This window comes from Carcharodon carcharias, chromosome 34 (assembly GCF_017639515.1).
Source record: "Carcharodon carcharias isolate sCarCar2 chromosome 34, sCarCar2.pri, whole genome shotgun sequence".
In the NCBI taxonomy this organism is placed as follows: Eukaryota; Metazoa; Chordata; class Chondrichthyes; order Lamniformes; family Lamnidae; genus Carcharodon; species Carcharodon carcharias.
The window spans coordinates 2,115,101-2,131,767 of NC_054500.1; the positions used below are offsets into that span (position 1 = coordinate 2,115,101).

Sequence of the window (16,667 nt, forward strand, 5' to 3'; positions counted from 1 at the left end):
GGAGGGGGTGTCTCCTTTCCAGCTCATGGTGCCCATTGGAGCCCTCCCACAGTTTTCCCTCATTATGTTCACCACCCCACTCCTTGTCCGGTCCAACATCCCCCAGTTCCTTCAACCCCCTGCCCCCACTTGCCAGGCCTTGCCAGCCCGAGATCCTGGATTTACCTGGAGGTCCAGGTCCATTGCTGAACGCCTCCTCCTTGGTCTCACTGCAGTACCAGCAGCGGCCCATGCCAGTACTAAAGAGCCGCCAGTTTCCAATTGGCCAACAACTCTATGAGGTGGGACTTCCTCCTAGAGATGGTCCAAAGTCTTGCCTCAAAATAATTAAAGGCTCATCAACTGTAAAATTAATGGGGTGAGCCAGCTATGCAGAGGGGGAATCACCCCCAACACTTACACTGTGGGGCAGGGAGCCCCTAGTCAGTGTATAATCCAGCTCTTTAACTCTGTTCCATCTCCTCTCTGCAGATGCTGCCTGACCTGCTGTGAATCTTCAGCATTTTCTGTTTTGATGTCAGATTTCCAGCAGGCACAGTATTTTGTTTTTGAACTTATCTATCTAGCTATCTATCTTACTGCACATACTAGTCTAAAAGTCATTATTTTTAGGCTAAAAATCCTGGGGTTGACTTTTACATCAGTAATATTTTTGAGGGATTGACATGTGTGTTTGATTTGGGCCTGAAAATGTCCATCGTAATGGAATTAAGTACAAACAAACAACACAATAATATTCATAGTAATTCTCTAACATTTATTTATTTTATAACATTATATACATATATATATATATACATATGCACATATTTCATCCAACACAATATAAATATATACCATAATGAATTAACTACAACAATTCACATTGAAAAATCCTTCAAAATCACTCTGATCACTTTCTGAATGATTGAACAATTCATCCCAATAGCCTGACCGGATATCATCATCATATGGACCTTCCTCCTCTTCTTCATCACCATCATCAACATTGGTAGTACCAGCAACTTTGGCATTGCCATTCCACAAGTAACAATCCTCTTTACCATCAAATTTACATTTGATATTCCACATCTTTCAGATACGGCCCTTGAGAAGTTTGTTTATACACAGATCCAAGGGCTGAACAATACTCGTAAGCCTGCCATATCACTGTTGGTTGAACTCCCATCATGGACTACATCATCCACAAGGTGGGATTTAGACAAGCCTGAGATGAGCAACATTTTTTTCTTTGAGTTGTCCTCCTGGTTTCAAATTCCACACTTCTTTGATCCATTTCTTACAACTGCCTTCATCCATCCAGCATTTCCTATGAACATGAATGAAAACACCTTCCTGAAATTTCTCTTTGGGGAGAGCTTTGCGCTGGAATATCATTCCACACAATCACTGTGAAGCGCATCTTCTCGTGGCTGGTTGTTATTACAAGGACGGTTTTTCTCACCAATCTTGGTAATGGTTTTGTTTGCTGTCCTGTCGAAATTCACTGGTGTTTCATCCATATTTCTAATGCCGACCAATTAATACGCATTCCTCTCTTGATATCGAAAGAGTGGAACTTGAAGATTTTATTGTCGAGTTCAGATGGCAGGCGCTGTGAAGTTTTTGTTTTCTGATTGTGCACTAAATTGCTCCATTTCATCAATCTTGTGTACCAGCCAGCACTGGCCTTGAATTCTTGAATACCATCTTTCTTCACTTCGGATGGTTCCATGTGATAATGTGACCATTTTACCGATGTCCGTTAACCCATTCTGCCACTTTTATCTCCAGATGAGGCCAACTAGATCTTCCTCTGCTAATGCTTTTATTCTTTGACATCTTTTCTAGTTTATTGGATATCTTTCTCCAGTCTCTCATTATTATCTCGGAAACATTAAACTCTCTTGCTGCTGCACAATTATTAGTCTTCTTGGCGAATGCTACACCTTTCTTTTTAAACTGAGCTGCGTACTTGTCATTCTTTCTCAAAGGCATTGTGGTGCACATTTGCCTTGTTGATTGGTGCTAGAATTGTTGGAGGGAAAATCTAACAGTTCCAGTGTGTATCTTCAAATTATTGAACCGTAGCAATTGCCCATAAGTAGTTAATAATCACAACACATTTGATCCCTGAAAAACTAGGATTGACTGTTACACAAAATGAAAAATTCAGTTTTTTCAGACCAGAAGTCATGGGGTTGACTTTTACATGAGATTGACTTTTACCCGAATGTACGAACATACGAAGTAGGAGAAGTAGGCCAATTGGCCCCTCAAACCTGCTCCTCTATTCAATAAGATCATTGCTGATCTGTTTGTGTTTCGAATTCCACATTCCCATCTATCCCCGATAACCTTTGATTTCCTTGCCTAACAAGATTCTTTCTACCTCTACCTTAAAAAAGTATTCAATGAGGTAGCGAGTTGCACAACCCTCTGGGAGAAAAAAAATTCTCCTCACCTCTGTCCTAAAATGGCAGCTCCTAATTTAAAAATAGTGCCTCCTGTTCTGGACTCACCCACAAGAGGAAACCTCTTTTCCACGTCCAGCTTGTCAAGACTGTTCAGAATCTTATATGCTTCAATCAAGTCACCTCTCACTCTTCTAAACTCCAGTGGAAACAAGCCCAGTCTGTCCAACCTATCCTAATAAGACAACTGCTCATTCCAGTTATTAATCTAGTAAACCTCCTCTGAGCTGCCTCCAACGTATTTACATCCTTCCTTAAATAAGGAGTCTAAAACTGCACACAGTATACAAGATGTTATCTCACCAATGCCCGGTATAACTGAAGCATAACATCCTTGCTTTTATGTCCAATTCCTCGTGCAATAAAAGATAGCATTCCATTAGCCTTCTTAATTACTTGCTGTACCTGCATACTAACTTTTTGTGACTCATGCACTAAAACACCTAGATCCCTCCGCACCTTGGAATTCTGCAGCCATTTTCTGTTTAAGTAATGTTTAAGTTTTGTTCTTCCTGCCAAAGTGAACAACTTCACATTTTCCCACATTATACTCCATCTACTAGATTTTTGTCCACTCACTCAACCTATCTGTATCTGTCTGCAACCTCCTTATGCCCTCTTTTCAACGTATTTTCCTACTTCTATCTTTGTGTCATCTGCAAATTTAGCTACCATGCCTTCGCTCCCCTCATCTAAGTTATTGATATAAATTGTAAAAGCTTGAGGCCCCAGCACAGACTCCTATGGGACTCCACTCGTCACATCCTGCCAGTCAGAAAAAGACCCAATTATCCATACGGTCTGTTTTCTGCCAGCCAGCCAAGCTTCTATACATGCTAATGTGTTACCCACTACACCATGAGCTTTTATTTCCTGCAATAACTTTTGACATGGCACCTTATCAACTGCCTTCCGGAAATCCAAGTACTGTATGTCTACAGGCTCCCCTTTATCCACAGTGTATGTTACTTCTTCAAAGAACTCCAATAAATTGGTTAAATATGATTTCCCTTTCACAAAATGATGTTAGCTCTTCCTGATTGCCTGGAGTTTTTCTAAGTACCCAGCTTTAACCTCCTTAATGATCGATTCTAACACCTTCCCCACTATAGATGTCAAGCCAACTAGCCCTTAAGCTTCTGTTTTCTGCTTCCCTCCCTCCTTGAATAGAGGGGTTATATTTGCTACTTTCCAGTCTGATGGAACCTTTCCAGAATCTAGTGAATTTTGGAAAATTAGCACCAGCACATCTACTACCTCATTACTCACTTCTTTTAAAACCCTAGGATGAAGTCCATCGGAGACTTGTCAGCCCCAGCTCCATCAGTTTGCTCAGTACCGCTTTCCTAGTGTTTGTAATTTCACCAAGTTCCCCTCTCCCTTCGGCCTCCTAATTTACAGCTATTACTGGAATGTTTTTTGTATTCACTATAGTAAAGACAGAAGAAAAACATTTGTTCAGTTCATCCACCATTTCCTTATTATCTACTAGTAATTCTCCATTCTCACACTCTAGTGGACCGACTCTCACTTTGTGTACTCATTTCCTTTTTAAATACCTGTAGACGATCTTGCTATCTGTTTTTATGTTTCTAGCTAGCTTCCTCTCATAATCTAATTTCTTTCCCTGATTAACATTTTAGTCATTATCTGCCATTCTTTATATTCTGACCAATCATCCGACCTGCTACTCATGCTTTTTCCATTTGATGCTTTCCTTAACTTCTTTAGTTAATCGCAGATTGTTTGTCTTCCCCTTAGAATTTTCCTTAATAGTAGGAATATACTTATCCTGAATATTTTGAAATATCCCCTTAAATGTCTTCCACTGCTTCGCTGTTGATCTAGCCTCTAGCCTAGTATCCAAGTTCACTTCAGCTAGCTCAGCTTTCATGCCACATAGTTGCCCTTATTTAAGTTTAAAATACTAGTCTTAGACCCACTCTCCTCCCTTTCAAACTGGATGTAAAATTGATTTATGTTGTGGTCACTGCTACCTAGAGTGGCCTTTACTCTGAGGTGATTAATTAATCCTGTCACATTACAAAATGCTAAGTCCAACATAACCTGCTGTCTGGTTGCTTCCAGAATGTGCTGCTCTGAGAAACTATCTCGAAAGCACCCTATGAACTCCTCATCCAGGCTATTACTGCCAATCTGATTTTTGCAGTTTATATGTAGATTAAAATGACCCATGATTATTGCCGTCCCTTTATCACAAGCACACAATATTTCTTCTTGTATTCTTTGTCTGGGCCTGTAGAAACTCCCATTAGCGACTTCTTTCCCCTAACGATATGTCTCTGCCTGTCGATCTGACTCTGTTTGTCCTTCTCTCGGATTACCTAGCACTCTCAACAATGTTTTTAGTTTTTGTTTTTTCTTGTGAGCATACCCAACCAGTACTTTGACCTCATGGTATTCCTGTAAGTGATCAGGCTGGGGTTTGGTATGACAAGTGTTTACTGAAAAATAATCTCTATTTACTGTCCTTAAGCGATTGTGGATCACTCAGTTAATCTTTAATCAAAATTCTACCCAAAAGTAGCCCTAAGATGAATTCATTTAGAAGAAAAAAGGGACTGACATAAATAAGTTGTGATTTAATTGCCCCCATCACAAACTTGGTATAATGGATGAGGTTTCAACGAGAATAGATGGAATCTTCTCAGTCTTTAAGTGTTGGGCTGGATGAGTGCGATTTTGCTCAATGGCTGGTGGGTCTTGATATGTGTATCTAAGTGGCAAGTGAGGGGAGGCTGCCAAACAACCTTAGCTCCCAGAGAACAAGAGTCAGAGTGTTGAAAGCAAACCAATTCATGTTGTTTCACTGGGAGGAAGGGACACACGCAGAGACTCCCATTCTTCTGAGTATTTTGAAAAGCCAGTGGAAATGTGGTGAGTAAGAACTTGGGATTCTGTAGCACCTTTCATGACCTCTGCACATCCTAAAGTGCTTTACAACCATTGCAGAACTTTTTGTTGAAGTGTAGTCGCTGTTATGTGGGAACGTGGCAGTCAAGCTGCTCTCAGTCAGATCCTGCAATTAGCAATCAGAAAATGATCAGATAATCTGTATTTTTTATGATTTATGTCAAGGGATAAATATTGGCCTCAGGTGAAGAGGGAGAACTCCCCAGTTTGCCCTCACAATAGTGGCCATGGGACCTTTTGTGTTTGGTTGAAGAGCAGACAAACCTCAGTTTAATGTTGCATCTGAAAATTGGCAAGTCCAATGGTACAGTGTTCCCCTAGTAATGCTTGTCCAACAATGCAGCACTTCCATCATACTGACCCTTTGGCAGTGTAGAGCTCCTTCAGTTGCTGACCCTTCAAGTGTGCAGCACTCCCTCAGTACTGACCCCATGAGAGTGCTGCACTCCCTCAGTACAGATGCTCTGACAGTGCAGCACTCCCTCAGAACTGACCCTCTGAAAGAACAGTGCTCCTTCAGTACTGAACCTCTGACAGAGCATCACTACCTCAGTACTGAGCCTCCAAGAGTGTACCACTCCCTCAATACTCACCATCTAACAGGGTTTTCAGATACATGGCTGGATGGATAGATGGATGGATGGGTAGATGGATGGGCGGATGGATGGATGGATGGATATGAATTGAACAGGAAGTGAAATAGTAACGAATTTAGAACAAGGACTAAGCAAGGAAAAAGATTTGTGTCCTCATATCCTAATTGCAAAGTGTAGTCACTTTGTGTGTCTGCGTGGCTCTCTCCGTTTCTTTAGGGTGATTCTCTCTCTCCTCCTCCTGCCTCCTGTTTCCTGCACCATCTCGCTGAAAGGGTTGCAAGGCCAGCTCACCTCTCTCGATTATCCCCAGGGTTATGCCAATGATCTGCAGCAGAGCTGGGAGATCGAAGTCCCTAGGGGTTATGGCATCAAACTCTCCTTCACCCACATTGATATTGAACCATCTCCTGACTGTGCCTACGATCATGTACAGGTAATCTGTTTCTCCATCAAATCAATGGTTCGGTCCTAGCAGCAGTGATGTGCATGGATTTAATTGTCAGCCTCTCCTCATAGCTTCCTTGTATGTTCTATTTATCCCTGCTACAAGTCTTAATTTGTGATAATTGTGACTGGATTCATTATCTATCTATTCATTTCAAAATTATTATCTATCTCACTCTATCTATCTCTCTATCTATCTACCTGTCCTTCCATCCCTCTATCTATTTCTGTCTATCATCCATCTCTATCGATTTATCTATCATCTGTCTCTACCTGTTTGCCTATCTATCTCTTTCCATCTCTCTCTCTCTCTCTTTCTATCTCTCTATATATCTATTGTATACATAGGTAGAAGGATAGACAGGTGGATACATCTGTCTATATATTGATCTATCTACACTTGTCTATTTATTGATATATCCATTATGAAGTAAAATATAAAGGCACTGGAGAAGTTGCAAAAACTATTTGCAAAGATGATACCAGAATGAATTGGTGTACCTCTGAGGAAAGGGAAAAGAGAATGCCGAAGGGTTACTTAATAGACATGGTTAAAATCATGAAAGGTTTTGATTGAGTAGATACAGAAAGGATGTTTCCCCTTATGAGGGGAAGAACAAAACCAAAGGATAAGATAGTACCAAGAAATTCAATCAGGACCTCAGGAGAAACTTCTTTGCCAGAGAGAGAAGTGAGGATGTGGAACTCGCTACTACAGGGTATGTGTTGAAGTGCATAGCGTGGATGTATTTCAGAGGAAGGCTGGAAAAACATGAGGGATAAAGGAATAGAAGGACAATGCTGATGGGATGAGATGTGGAAGGATGGGAAGAAATGTGGAGAATAAACACCTGGATGTATGAATGGGCTGAATGGCCTGTTTCTCCACTGTATCCGATAAATATCTATCTATCTATCTAACTATCTATCAATCTATCTATCTTTCTCTCTCTAAGAGTCCCCATTTACTGGGCTTCTCTGTTTGGGGACCTTACAGTTGAACAGATGCTAATAATTTTGTGCTGTTATTTCCTGCACCCATCCCCCCAGATCTTTTGTGATGAAATTCTTCATCCTCTAATCTGTGGCAGCAATAGTAGAGAGGGGAAACAATTCCAATTCCCCCAGGAGTACTACACCACTGGAAAATGGATGAGAGTGACGTTTGTATCGGATTTCTCCAATGAGGAACGCTATACTGGATTTGCAGCCTATTATACAGCTGTTGGTAAGAGTTAGATATAACCACAGAATGTAAAGCAAAGCCTTTCAGCAAAATCGGTTCATCCTGATGTTTATTCTCATATGAGACTCCTCTGACCCCTCTTCATCTCACCCCATCAACATGTCCTTTGTGTGTGTTAGTCCATGTGTTTAATTGAGGGTCCGTTTGTGTGTATCTGTGTATATATGTGTGTGTATTTTTATGTGTGTATTAGTTTGTGTGTATATGAGTCTTTGTATGAGTGTGTGTGTGTATGAGTTTGTGTGTGTGTGAATCTCTGTATGGGTGTGTGTGTATGAGTTTGTGTGTGTGTGAGTCTTTGTAAAAGTGCGCGTGTATGAGTTTGTGTGTGTGTGTGAGTCTTTGTAAAAGTGTGTGTGTATGAGCTTGTGTGTGTGAGTCTCTGTACGAGTGTGTGTGTATGAGTTTGTGTGTGTGAGTCTCTGTATGAGTGTCTGTGTATGAGTTTGTGTGTGTGAATCTCTGTATGAGTGCGTTTATGAGTTTGTGTGTGTGCGAGTCTCTGTATGAGTGTGCGTGCATGAGTTTATGAGTGTGTTTGTGAGTCTCTGTATGAGTGTGTGTGGATGAGTTTGTGTGTGTGTATGAGTCTCTGTATGAGTGTATGTGTATGAGTGTGTGTGTGTGAGTCTCTGAGTATGTGTTAATGAGTTTGTTCGTGTGTATGAGTTTGTGTGTGTGTGTCTCAGAATGAGTGTGTGTATGAGTTTGTGTGTATGAGTTTGTGTGTATGTGTGAGTCTCAGGATGAGTGTCTATGTATGAGCTTGTGTGTGTGAGTCTCTGTATGAGTGTCTGTGTATTAGTTTGTGTGTGTATATGAGTTTGTGTGTGTGTGTGTCTCTGTATGAGGGTGTGTGTATGGGTTTGCGTGTGTGAATCTCTGTATGAGTGTGTGTGAGTTTGTGTGTGTGTGAGTCTCAGTATGAGTGTCTGTGTATGAGTTTGTGTGTGTATGAGTTTGTGTGTGTGAGTCTCTGTATGAGTGTGTATGTATGTGTTTGTGTGTGCGTGTCTCTGTATGCGTCTGTGTGTATGAGTTTGTGTGTGTGTGAGTCTCTATGAGTGTGTGTATGAGTTTGAGTGTGTGTGAGTCTCTGTTTGAGTGTTTGTGTATGAGTTTGTGTGTGTGTGAGTCTCTGTATGAGTGTGTGTGTATGAGTTTGTGTGTGTGTATGAGTTTGTGTGTGTGTGTGTCTCTGTATGAGTGTGTGTGTATTAGTTTGTGTGTATATGAGTCTCAGTATGAGTGTGTGTGTATGAGTTTGTGTGTGTGTGTGTCTGTATGAGTGTGTGTCTATGAGTTTATGTGTGTGAGTCTCTGTATGAATGTGTGTGTATGAGTTTGTGTGTGTGTGAGTCTCTGTATGATTGTGTGTGTATGAGTTTGTGAGTGTGTGTGAGTCTCTGTATGAGTGTGTGTGTATGAGTTTGTGAGTGTGTGTGTGAGTCTCTGTATGAGTGTGTATTTATAAGTTTGTGAGTGTGTGTATGAGTCTCTGTATGAGTGTGTGTGTATGAGTTTGTGAGTGTGTGTGTGAGTTTCTGTATGAGTGTGTGTGTATGAGTTTGTGAGTGTGTGTGTGAGTCTCTGTATGAGTGTGTGTGTATGAGTTTGTGAGTGTGTGTGTGTGTCTCTGTATGAGTGTGTGTGTATGAGTTTGTGAGTGTGTGTGTGGGTCTCTGTATGAGTGTGTGTGTATGAGTTTGTGAGTGTGTGTGTGAGTTTCTGTATGAGTGTGTGTGTATGAGTTTGTGAGTGTGTGTGTGAGTCCCTGTATGAGTGTGTGTGTATGAGTTTGTGAGTGTGTTTGTGAGTCTCTGTATGAGTGTGTGTGTATGAGTTTGTGTGTGTGAGAGTCTCTGTATGATTGTGTGTGTATGAGTTTGTGTGTGTGTGTGTCTCTGTATGAGTGTGTGTATGTGTTTGTGTGTGTGTGAGAGTCTCTTTATGATTGTGTGTGTATGAGTTTCTGTATGAGTGTGTGTGTATGAGTTTGTGAGTGTGTGTGTGAGTCTCTGTATGAGTGTGTGTGTATGAGTTTGTGAGTGTGTGTGAGTCTCTGTATGAGTGTGTATTTATAAGTTTGTGAGTGTGTGTATGAGTCTCTGTATGAGTGTGTGTGTATGAGTTTGTGAGTGTAAGTGTGTGTCTCTGTATGAGTGTGTGTGTATGAGTTTGTGAGTGTGTGTGTGAGTCTCTGTATGAGTGTGTGTGTATGAGTTTGTGAGTGTGTGTGTGAGTTTCTGTATGAGTGTGTGTGTATGACTTTGTGAGTGTGTGTGTGAGTCCCTGTATGAGTGTGTGTGTATGAGTTTGTGAGTGTGTTTGTGAGTCTCTGTATGAGTGTGTGTGTATGAGTTTGTGTGTGTGAGAGTCTCTGTATGATTGTGTGTGTATGAGTTTGTGTATGAGTGTGTGTGTATGAGTTTGTGAGTGTGTGTGTGAGTCTCTGTATGAGTGTGTGTGTATGAGTTTGTGAGTGTGTGTGTGAGTTTCTGTATGAGTGTGTGTGTATGAGTTTGTGAGTGTGTGTGTGAGTCACTGTATGAGTGTGTGTGTATGAGTTTGTGAGTGTGTGTGTGGGTCTCTGTATGAGTGTGTGTGTATGAGTTTGTGAGTGTGTGTGTGAGTTTCTGTATGAGTGTGTGTGTATGAGTTTGTGAGTGTGTGTGTGAGTCTCTGTATGACTGTGTGTGTATGAGTTTGTGAGTGTGTGTGAGTCTCTGTATGAGTGTGTATTTATAAGTTTGTGAGTGTGTGTATGAGTCTCTGTATGAGTGTGTGTGTATGAGTTTGTGAGTGTAAGTGTGTGTCTCTGTATGAGTGTGTGTGTATGAGTTTGTGAGTGTGTGTGTGAGTCTCTGTATGAGTGTGTGTGTATGAGTTTGTGAGTGTGTGTGTGAGTTTCTGTATGAGTGTGTGTGTATGAGTTTGTGAGTGTGTGTGTGAGTCCCTGTATGAGTGTGTGTGTATGAGTTTGTGAGTGTGTTTGTGAGTCTCTGTATGAGTGTGTGTGTATGAGTTTGTGTGTGTGAGAGTCTCTGTATGATTGTGTGTGTATGAGTTTGTGTGTGTGTGTGTGTCTCTGTATGAGTGTGTGTATGTGTTTGTGTGTGTGTGAGAGTCTCTGTATGATTGTGTGTGTATGAGTTTCTGTATGAGTGTGTGTGTATGAGTTTGTGAGTGTGTGTGTGAGTCTCTGTATGAGTGTGTGTGTATGAGTTTGTGAGTATGTGTGTGAGTCTCTGTATGAGTGTGTGTGTATGAGTTTGTGAGTGTGTGTGTGAGTCTCTGTATGAGTGTGTATTTATAAGTTTGTGAGTGTGTGTGTGAGTCTCTGTATGAGTGTGTGTGTATGAGTTTGTGAGTGTGTGTGTGAGTCTCTGTATGAGTGTGTGTGTATGAGTTTGTGAGTGTGTGTGTGAGTTTCTGTATGAGTGTGTGTGTATGAGTTTGTGAGTGTGTGTGTGAGTCTCTGTATGAGTGTGTGTGTATGAGTTTGTGAGTGTGTGTGTGTGTCTCTGTATGAGTGTGTGTGTATGAGTTTGTGAGTGTGTGTGTGAGTCTCTGTATGATTGTGTGTGTATGAGTTTGTGAGTGTGCGTGTGAGTTTCTGTATGAGTGTGTGTGTATGAGTTTGTGAGTGTGTGTGTGAGTCTCTGTATGAGTGCGTATTTATAAGTTTGTGAGTGTGTGTATGAGTCTCTGTATGAGTGTGTATTTATAAGTTTGTGAGTGTGTGTGTGAGTCTCTGTATGAGTGTGTATTTATAAGTTTGTGAGTGTGTGTGTGAGTTTCTGTATGAGTGTGTGTGTATGAGTTTGTGTGTGTGTGAGTCTCTGTATGATTGTGTGTCTATGAGATTGTGTGTGTGTGTGTGTCTCTGTATGAGTGTGTTTATGTGTTTGTGTGTGTGTGTGAGTCTCTGTATGAGTGTGTGTGTATGAGTTTGTGAGTGTGTGTGTGAGTTTCTGTATGAGTGTGTGTGTATGAGTTTGTGAGTGTGTGTGTGAGTCTCTGTATGAGTGTGTGTGTATGAGTTTGTGTGTGTGAGAGTCTCTGTATGATTGTGTGTGTATGAGTTTGTGTGTGTGTGTGTGTCTCTGTATGAGTGTGTGTATGTGTTTGTGTGTGTGTGAGAGTCTCTGTATGATTGTGTGTGTATGAGTTTCTGTATGAGTGTGTGTGTATGAGTTTGTGAGTGTGTGTGTGAGTCTCTGTATGAGTGTGTGTGTATGAGTTTGTGAGTGTGTGTGAGTCTCTGTATGAGTGTGTATTTATAAGTTTGTGAGTGTATGTGTGTGTCTCTGTATGAGTGTGTGTGTATGAGTTTGTGAGTGTGTGTGTGAATCTCTGTATGAGTGTGTGTGTATGAGTTTGTGAGTGTGTGTGTGAGTTTCTGTATGAGTGTGTGTGTATGAGTTTGTGAGTGTGTGTGTGAGTCTCTGTATGAGTGTGTGTGTATGAGTTTGTGAGTGTGTTTGTGAGTCTCTGTATGAGTGTGTGTGTATGAGTTTGTGTGTGTGTGATTCTCTGTATGATTGTGTGTGTATGAGTTTGTGTGTGTGTGTGTCTCTGTATGAGTGTGTGTATGTGTTTGTGTGTGTGTGAGAGTCTCTGTATGATTGTGTGTGTATGAGTTTCTGTATGAGTGTGTGTGTATGAGTTTGTGAGTGTGTGTGTGAGTCTCTGTATAACTGTGTGTGTATGAGTTTGTGAGTGTGTGTGTGAGTCTCTGTATGAGTGTGTGTGTATGAGTTTGTGAGTGTGTGTGTGAGTCTCTGTATGAGTGTGTATTTATAAGTTTGTGAGTGTGTGTGTGAGTCTCTGTATGAGTGTGTGTGTATGAGTTTGTGAGTGTGTGTGTGAGTCTCTGTATGAGTGTGTGTGTATGAGTTTGTGAGTGTGTGTGTGAGTTTCTGTATGAGTGTGTGTGTATGAGTTTGTGAGTGTGTGTGTGAGTCTCTGTATGAGTGTGTGTGTATGAGTTTGTGAGTGTGTGTGTGTGTCTCTGTATGAGTGTGTGTGTATGAGTTTGTGAGTGTGTGTGTGAGTCTCTGTATGATTGTGTGTGTATGAGTTTGAGTGTGTGTGTGAGTTTCTGTATGAGTGTGTGTGTATGAGTTTGTGAGTGTGTGTGTGAGTTTCTGTATGAGTGTGTGTGTATGAGTTTGTGAGTGTGTGTGTGAGTCTCTGTATGAGTGTGTATTTATAAGTTTGTGAGTGTGTGTATGAGTCTCTGTATGAGTGTGTATTTATAAGTTTGTGAGTGTGTGTGTGAGTCTCTGTATGAGTGTGTATTTATAAGTTTGTGAGTGTGTTTGTGAGTTTCTGTATGAGTGTGTGTGTATGAGTTTGTGTGTGTGTGAGTCTCTGTATGATTGTGTGTCTATGAGTTTGTGTGTGTGTGTGTCTCTGTATGAGTGTGTGTATGTGTTTGTGTGTGTGTGTGAGTCTCTGTATGAGTGTGTGTGTATGAGTTTGTGAGTGTGTGTGTGAGTTTCTGTATGAGTGTGTGTGTATGAGTTTGTGAGTGTGTGTCTGAGTCTCTGTATGAGTGTGTGTGTATGAGTTTGTGAGTGTGTGTGTGAGTCTCTGTATGAGTCTGTATTTATAAGTTTGTGAGTGTGTGTGTATGAGTTTGTGAGTGTGTGTGTGAGTTTCTGTATGAGTGTGTGTGTATGAGTTTGTGAGTGTGTGTGTGAGTCTCTGTATGAGTGTGTGTGTATGAGTTTGTGAGTGTGTGTGTGAGTCTCTGTATGAGTGTGTGTGTATAAGTTTGTGAGTGTGTGTGTGAGTCTCCGTATGAGTGTGTGTGTATGAGTTTGTGAGTGTGTGTGTGTATCTCTGTATTAGTGTGTCTGTATGAGTTTGTGAGTGTGTGTGTGAGTCTCTGTATGAGTGTGTGTGTATGAGTTTGTGAGTGTGTGTGTGAGTCTCTGTATGAGTGTGTGTGTATGAGTTTGTGAGTTTGTGTGTGAGTCTCTGTATGAGTGTGTGTGTATGAGTTTGTGAGTGTGTGTGAGTCTCTGTATGAGTGTGTGTGTATGAGTTTGTGAGTGTGTGTGTGAGTCTCTGTATGAGTGTGTATTTATAAGTTTGTGAGTGTGTGTGTGTCTCTGTATGAGTGTGTGTCTATGAGTTTATATGTGTGAGTCTCTGTATGAGTGTGTGTGTATGAGTTTGTGTGTGTGTGTGTGTCTGTATGAGTGTGTGTATGTGTTTTGTGTGTGTGTGAGAGTCTCTGTATGATTGTGTGTGTATGAGTTTGTGAGTGTGTGTGTGAGTCTCTGTATGAGTGTGTGTGTATGAGTTTGTGAGTGTGTGTGTGAGTCTCTGTATGAGTGTGTGTGTATGAGTTTGTGAGTGTGTGTGTGAGTCTCTGTATGAGTGTGTGTGTATGAGTTTGTGAGTGTGTGTGTGAGTCTCTGTATGAGTGTGTGTGTGAGAGTTTGTGAATGTGTGTGAGTCTCTGTATGAGTGTATGTGTATGAGTTTGTGAGTGTGTGTGAGTCTCTGTATGAGTGTGTGTGTATGAGTTTGTGAGTGTGTGTGTGAGTCTCTGTATGATTGTGTGTGTATGAGTTTGTGTGTGTGTGTGTCTCTGTATGAGTGTGTGTATGTGTTTGTGTGTGTGTGAGAGTCTCTGTATGATTGTGTGTGTATGAGTTTCTGTATGAGTGTGTGTGTATGAGTTTGTGAGTGTGTGTGTGAGTCTCTGTATGACTGTGTGTGTATGAGTTTGTGAGTGTGTGTGTGAGTCTCTGTATGAGTGTGTATTTATAAGTTTGTGAGTGTGTGTGTGAGTCTCTGTATGAGTGTGTGTGTATGAGTTTGTGAATGTGTGTGTGAGTCTCTGTATGAGTGTGTGTGTATGAGTTTGTGAGTGTGTGTGTGAGTTTCTGTATGAGTGTGTGTGTATGAGTTTGTGAGTGTGTGTGTGAGTCTCTGTATGAGTGTGTGTGTATGAGTTTGTGAGTGTGTGTGTGTGTCTCTGTATGAGTGTGTGTGTATGAGTTTGTGAGTGTGTGTGTGAGTCTCTGTATGATTGTGTGTGTATGAGTTTGTGAGTGTGTGTGTGAGTTTCTGTATGAGTGTGTGTGTATGAGTTTGTGAGTGTGTGTGTGAGTTTCTGTATGAGTGTGTGTGTATGAGTTTGTGAGTGTGTGTGTGAGTCTCTGTATGAGTGTGTATTTATAAGTTTGTGAGTGTGTGTATGAGTCTCTGTATGAGTGTGTATTTATAAGTTTGTGAGTGTGTGTGTGAGTCTCTGTATGAGTGTGTATTTATAAGTTTGTGAGTGTGTTTGTGAGTTTCTGTATGAGTGTGTGTGTATGAGTTTGTGTGTGTGTGAGTCTCTGTATGATTGTGTGTCTATGAGTTTGTGTGTGTGTGTGTCTCTGTATGAGTGTGTGTATGTGTTTGTGTGTGTGTGTGAGTCTCTGTATGAGTGTGTGTGTATGAGTTTGTGAGTGTGTGTGTGAGTTTCTGTATGAGTGTGTGTGTATGAGTTTGTGAGTGTGTGTGTGAGTCTCTGTATGAGTGTGTGTGTATGAGTTTGTGAGTGTGTGTCTGAGTCTCTGTATGAGTGTGTGTGTATGAGTTTGTGAGTGTGTGTGTGAGTCTCTGTATGAGTCTGTATTTATAAGTTTGTGAGTGTGTGTGTATGAGTTTGTGAGTGTGTGTGTGAGTTTCTGTATGAGTGTGTGTGTATGAGTTTGTGAGTGTGTGTGTGAGTCTCTGTATGAGTGTGTGTGTATGAGTTTGTGAGTGTGTGTGTGAGTCTCTGTATGAGTGTGTATTTATAAGTTTGTGAGTGTGTGTGTGTCTCTGTATGAGTGTGTGTCTATGAGTTTATATGTGTGAGTCTCTGTATGAGTGTGTGTGTATGAGTTTGTGTGTGTGTGTGTGTCTGTATGAGTGTGTGTATGTGTTTGTGTGTGTGTGAGAGTCTCTGTATGATTGTGTGTGTATGAGTTTGTGAGTGTGTGTGTGAGTCTCTGTATGAGTGTGTGTGTATGAGTTTGTGAGTGTGTGTGTGAGTCTCTGTATGAGTGTGTGTGTATGAGTTTGTGAGTGTGTGTGTGAGTCTCTGTATGAGTGTGTGTGTATGAGTTTGTGAGTGTGTGTGTGAGTCTCTGTATGAGTGTGTGTGTGAGAGTTTGTGAATGTGTGTGAGTCTCTGTATGAGTGTATGTGTATGAGTTTGTGAGTGTGTGTGAGTCTCTGTATGAGTGTGTGTGTATGAGTTTGTGAGTGTGTGTGTGAGTCTCTGTATTAGTGTGTATTTATAAGTTTGTGAGTGTGTGTGTGTGTCTCTGTATGAGTGTGTGTCTATGAGTTTATGTGTGTGAGTCTCTGTATGAGTTTGTGTATGAGTTTGTGTGTGTGTGAGTCTCTGTATGATTGTGTGTGTATGAGTTTGTGTGTGTGTCTCTGTATGAGTGTGTATTTATAAGTTTGTGAGTGTGTGTGAGTCTCTGTATGAGTGTGTGTGTATGAGTTTGTGAGTGTGTGTGTGTCTCTGTATGAGTGTGTGTGTATGAGTTTGTGAGTGTGTGTGTGAGTTTCTGTATGAGTGTGTGTGTATGAGTTTGTGAGTGTGTGTGTGAGTCTCTGTATGAGTGTGTGTATGAGTTTGTGAGTGTGTGTGTGAGTCTCTGTATGAGTGTGTGTGTATGAGTTTGTGAGTGTGTGTGTGAGTCTCTGTATGAGTGTGTGTGTATGAGTTTGTGAGTGTGTGTGTGAGTCTCTGTATGAGTGTGTGTGTATGAGTTTGTGAGTGTGTGTGTGAGTTTCTGTATGAGTGTGTGTGTATGAGTTTGTGAGTGTGTGTGTGAGTCTCTGTATGAGTGTGTCTGTATGAGTTTGTGAGTGTGTGTGTGAGTCTCTGTACGATTGTGTGAGTATGAGTTTCTGTATGAGTGTGTGTGTATGAGTTTGTGAGTGTGTGTGTGAGTCTCTGTATGAGTGTGTGTGTATAAGTTTGTG

The 16,667-nt window shown here is 41.2% G+C and overlaps 1 protein-coding gene across 1 annotated transcript in view; it reads left to right on the forward strand.

The window, feature by feature from the left end:
* The first annotated feature begins 2,212 nt into the window (after nt 1-2,212).
* The window catches only part of LOC121272506 (complement C1s subcomponent-like), an 88,114-nt gene continuing 73,659 nt past the window's right edge, over nt 2,213-16,667 (forward strand). The window contains exons 1-3 of the mRNA XM_041179124.1: nt 2,213-2,229; nt 6,200-6,416; nt 7,478-7,655. Coding sequence (XP_041035058.1) covers nt 2,213-2,229; nt 6,200-6,416; nt 7,478-7,655 — 412 coding nt within the window. The remainder of the gene's footprint in view (nt 2,230-6,199; nt 6,417-7,477; nt 7,656-16,667) is intronic.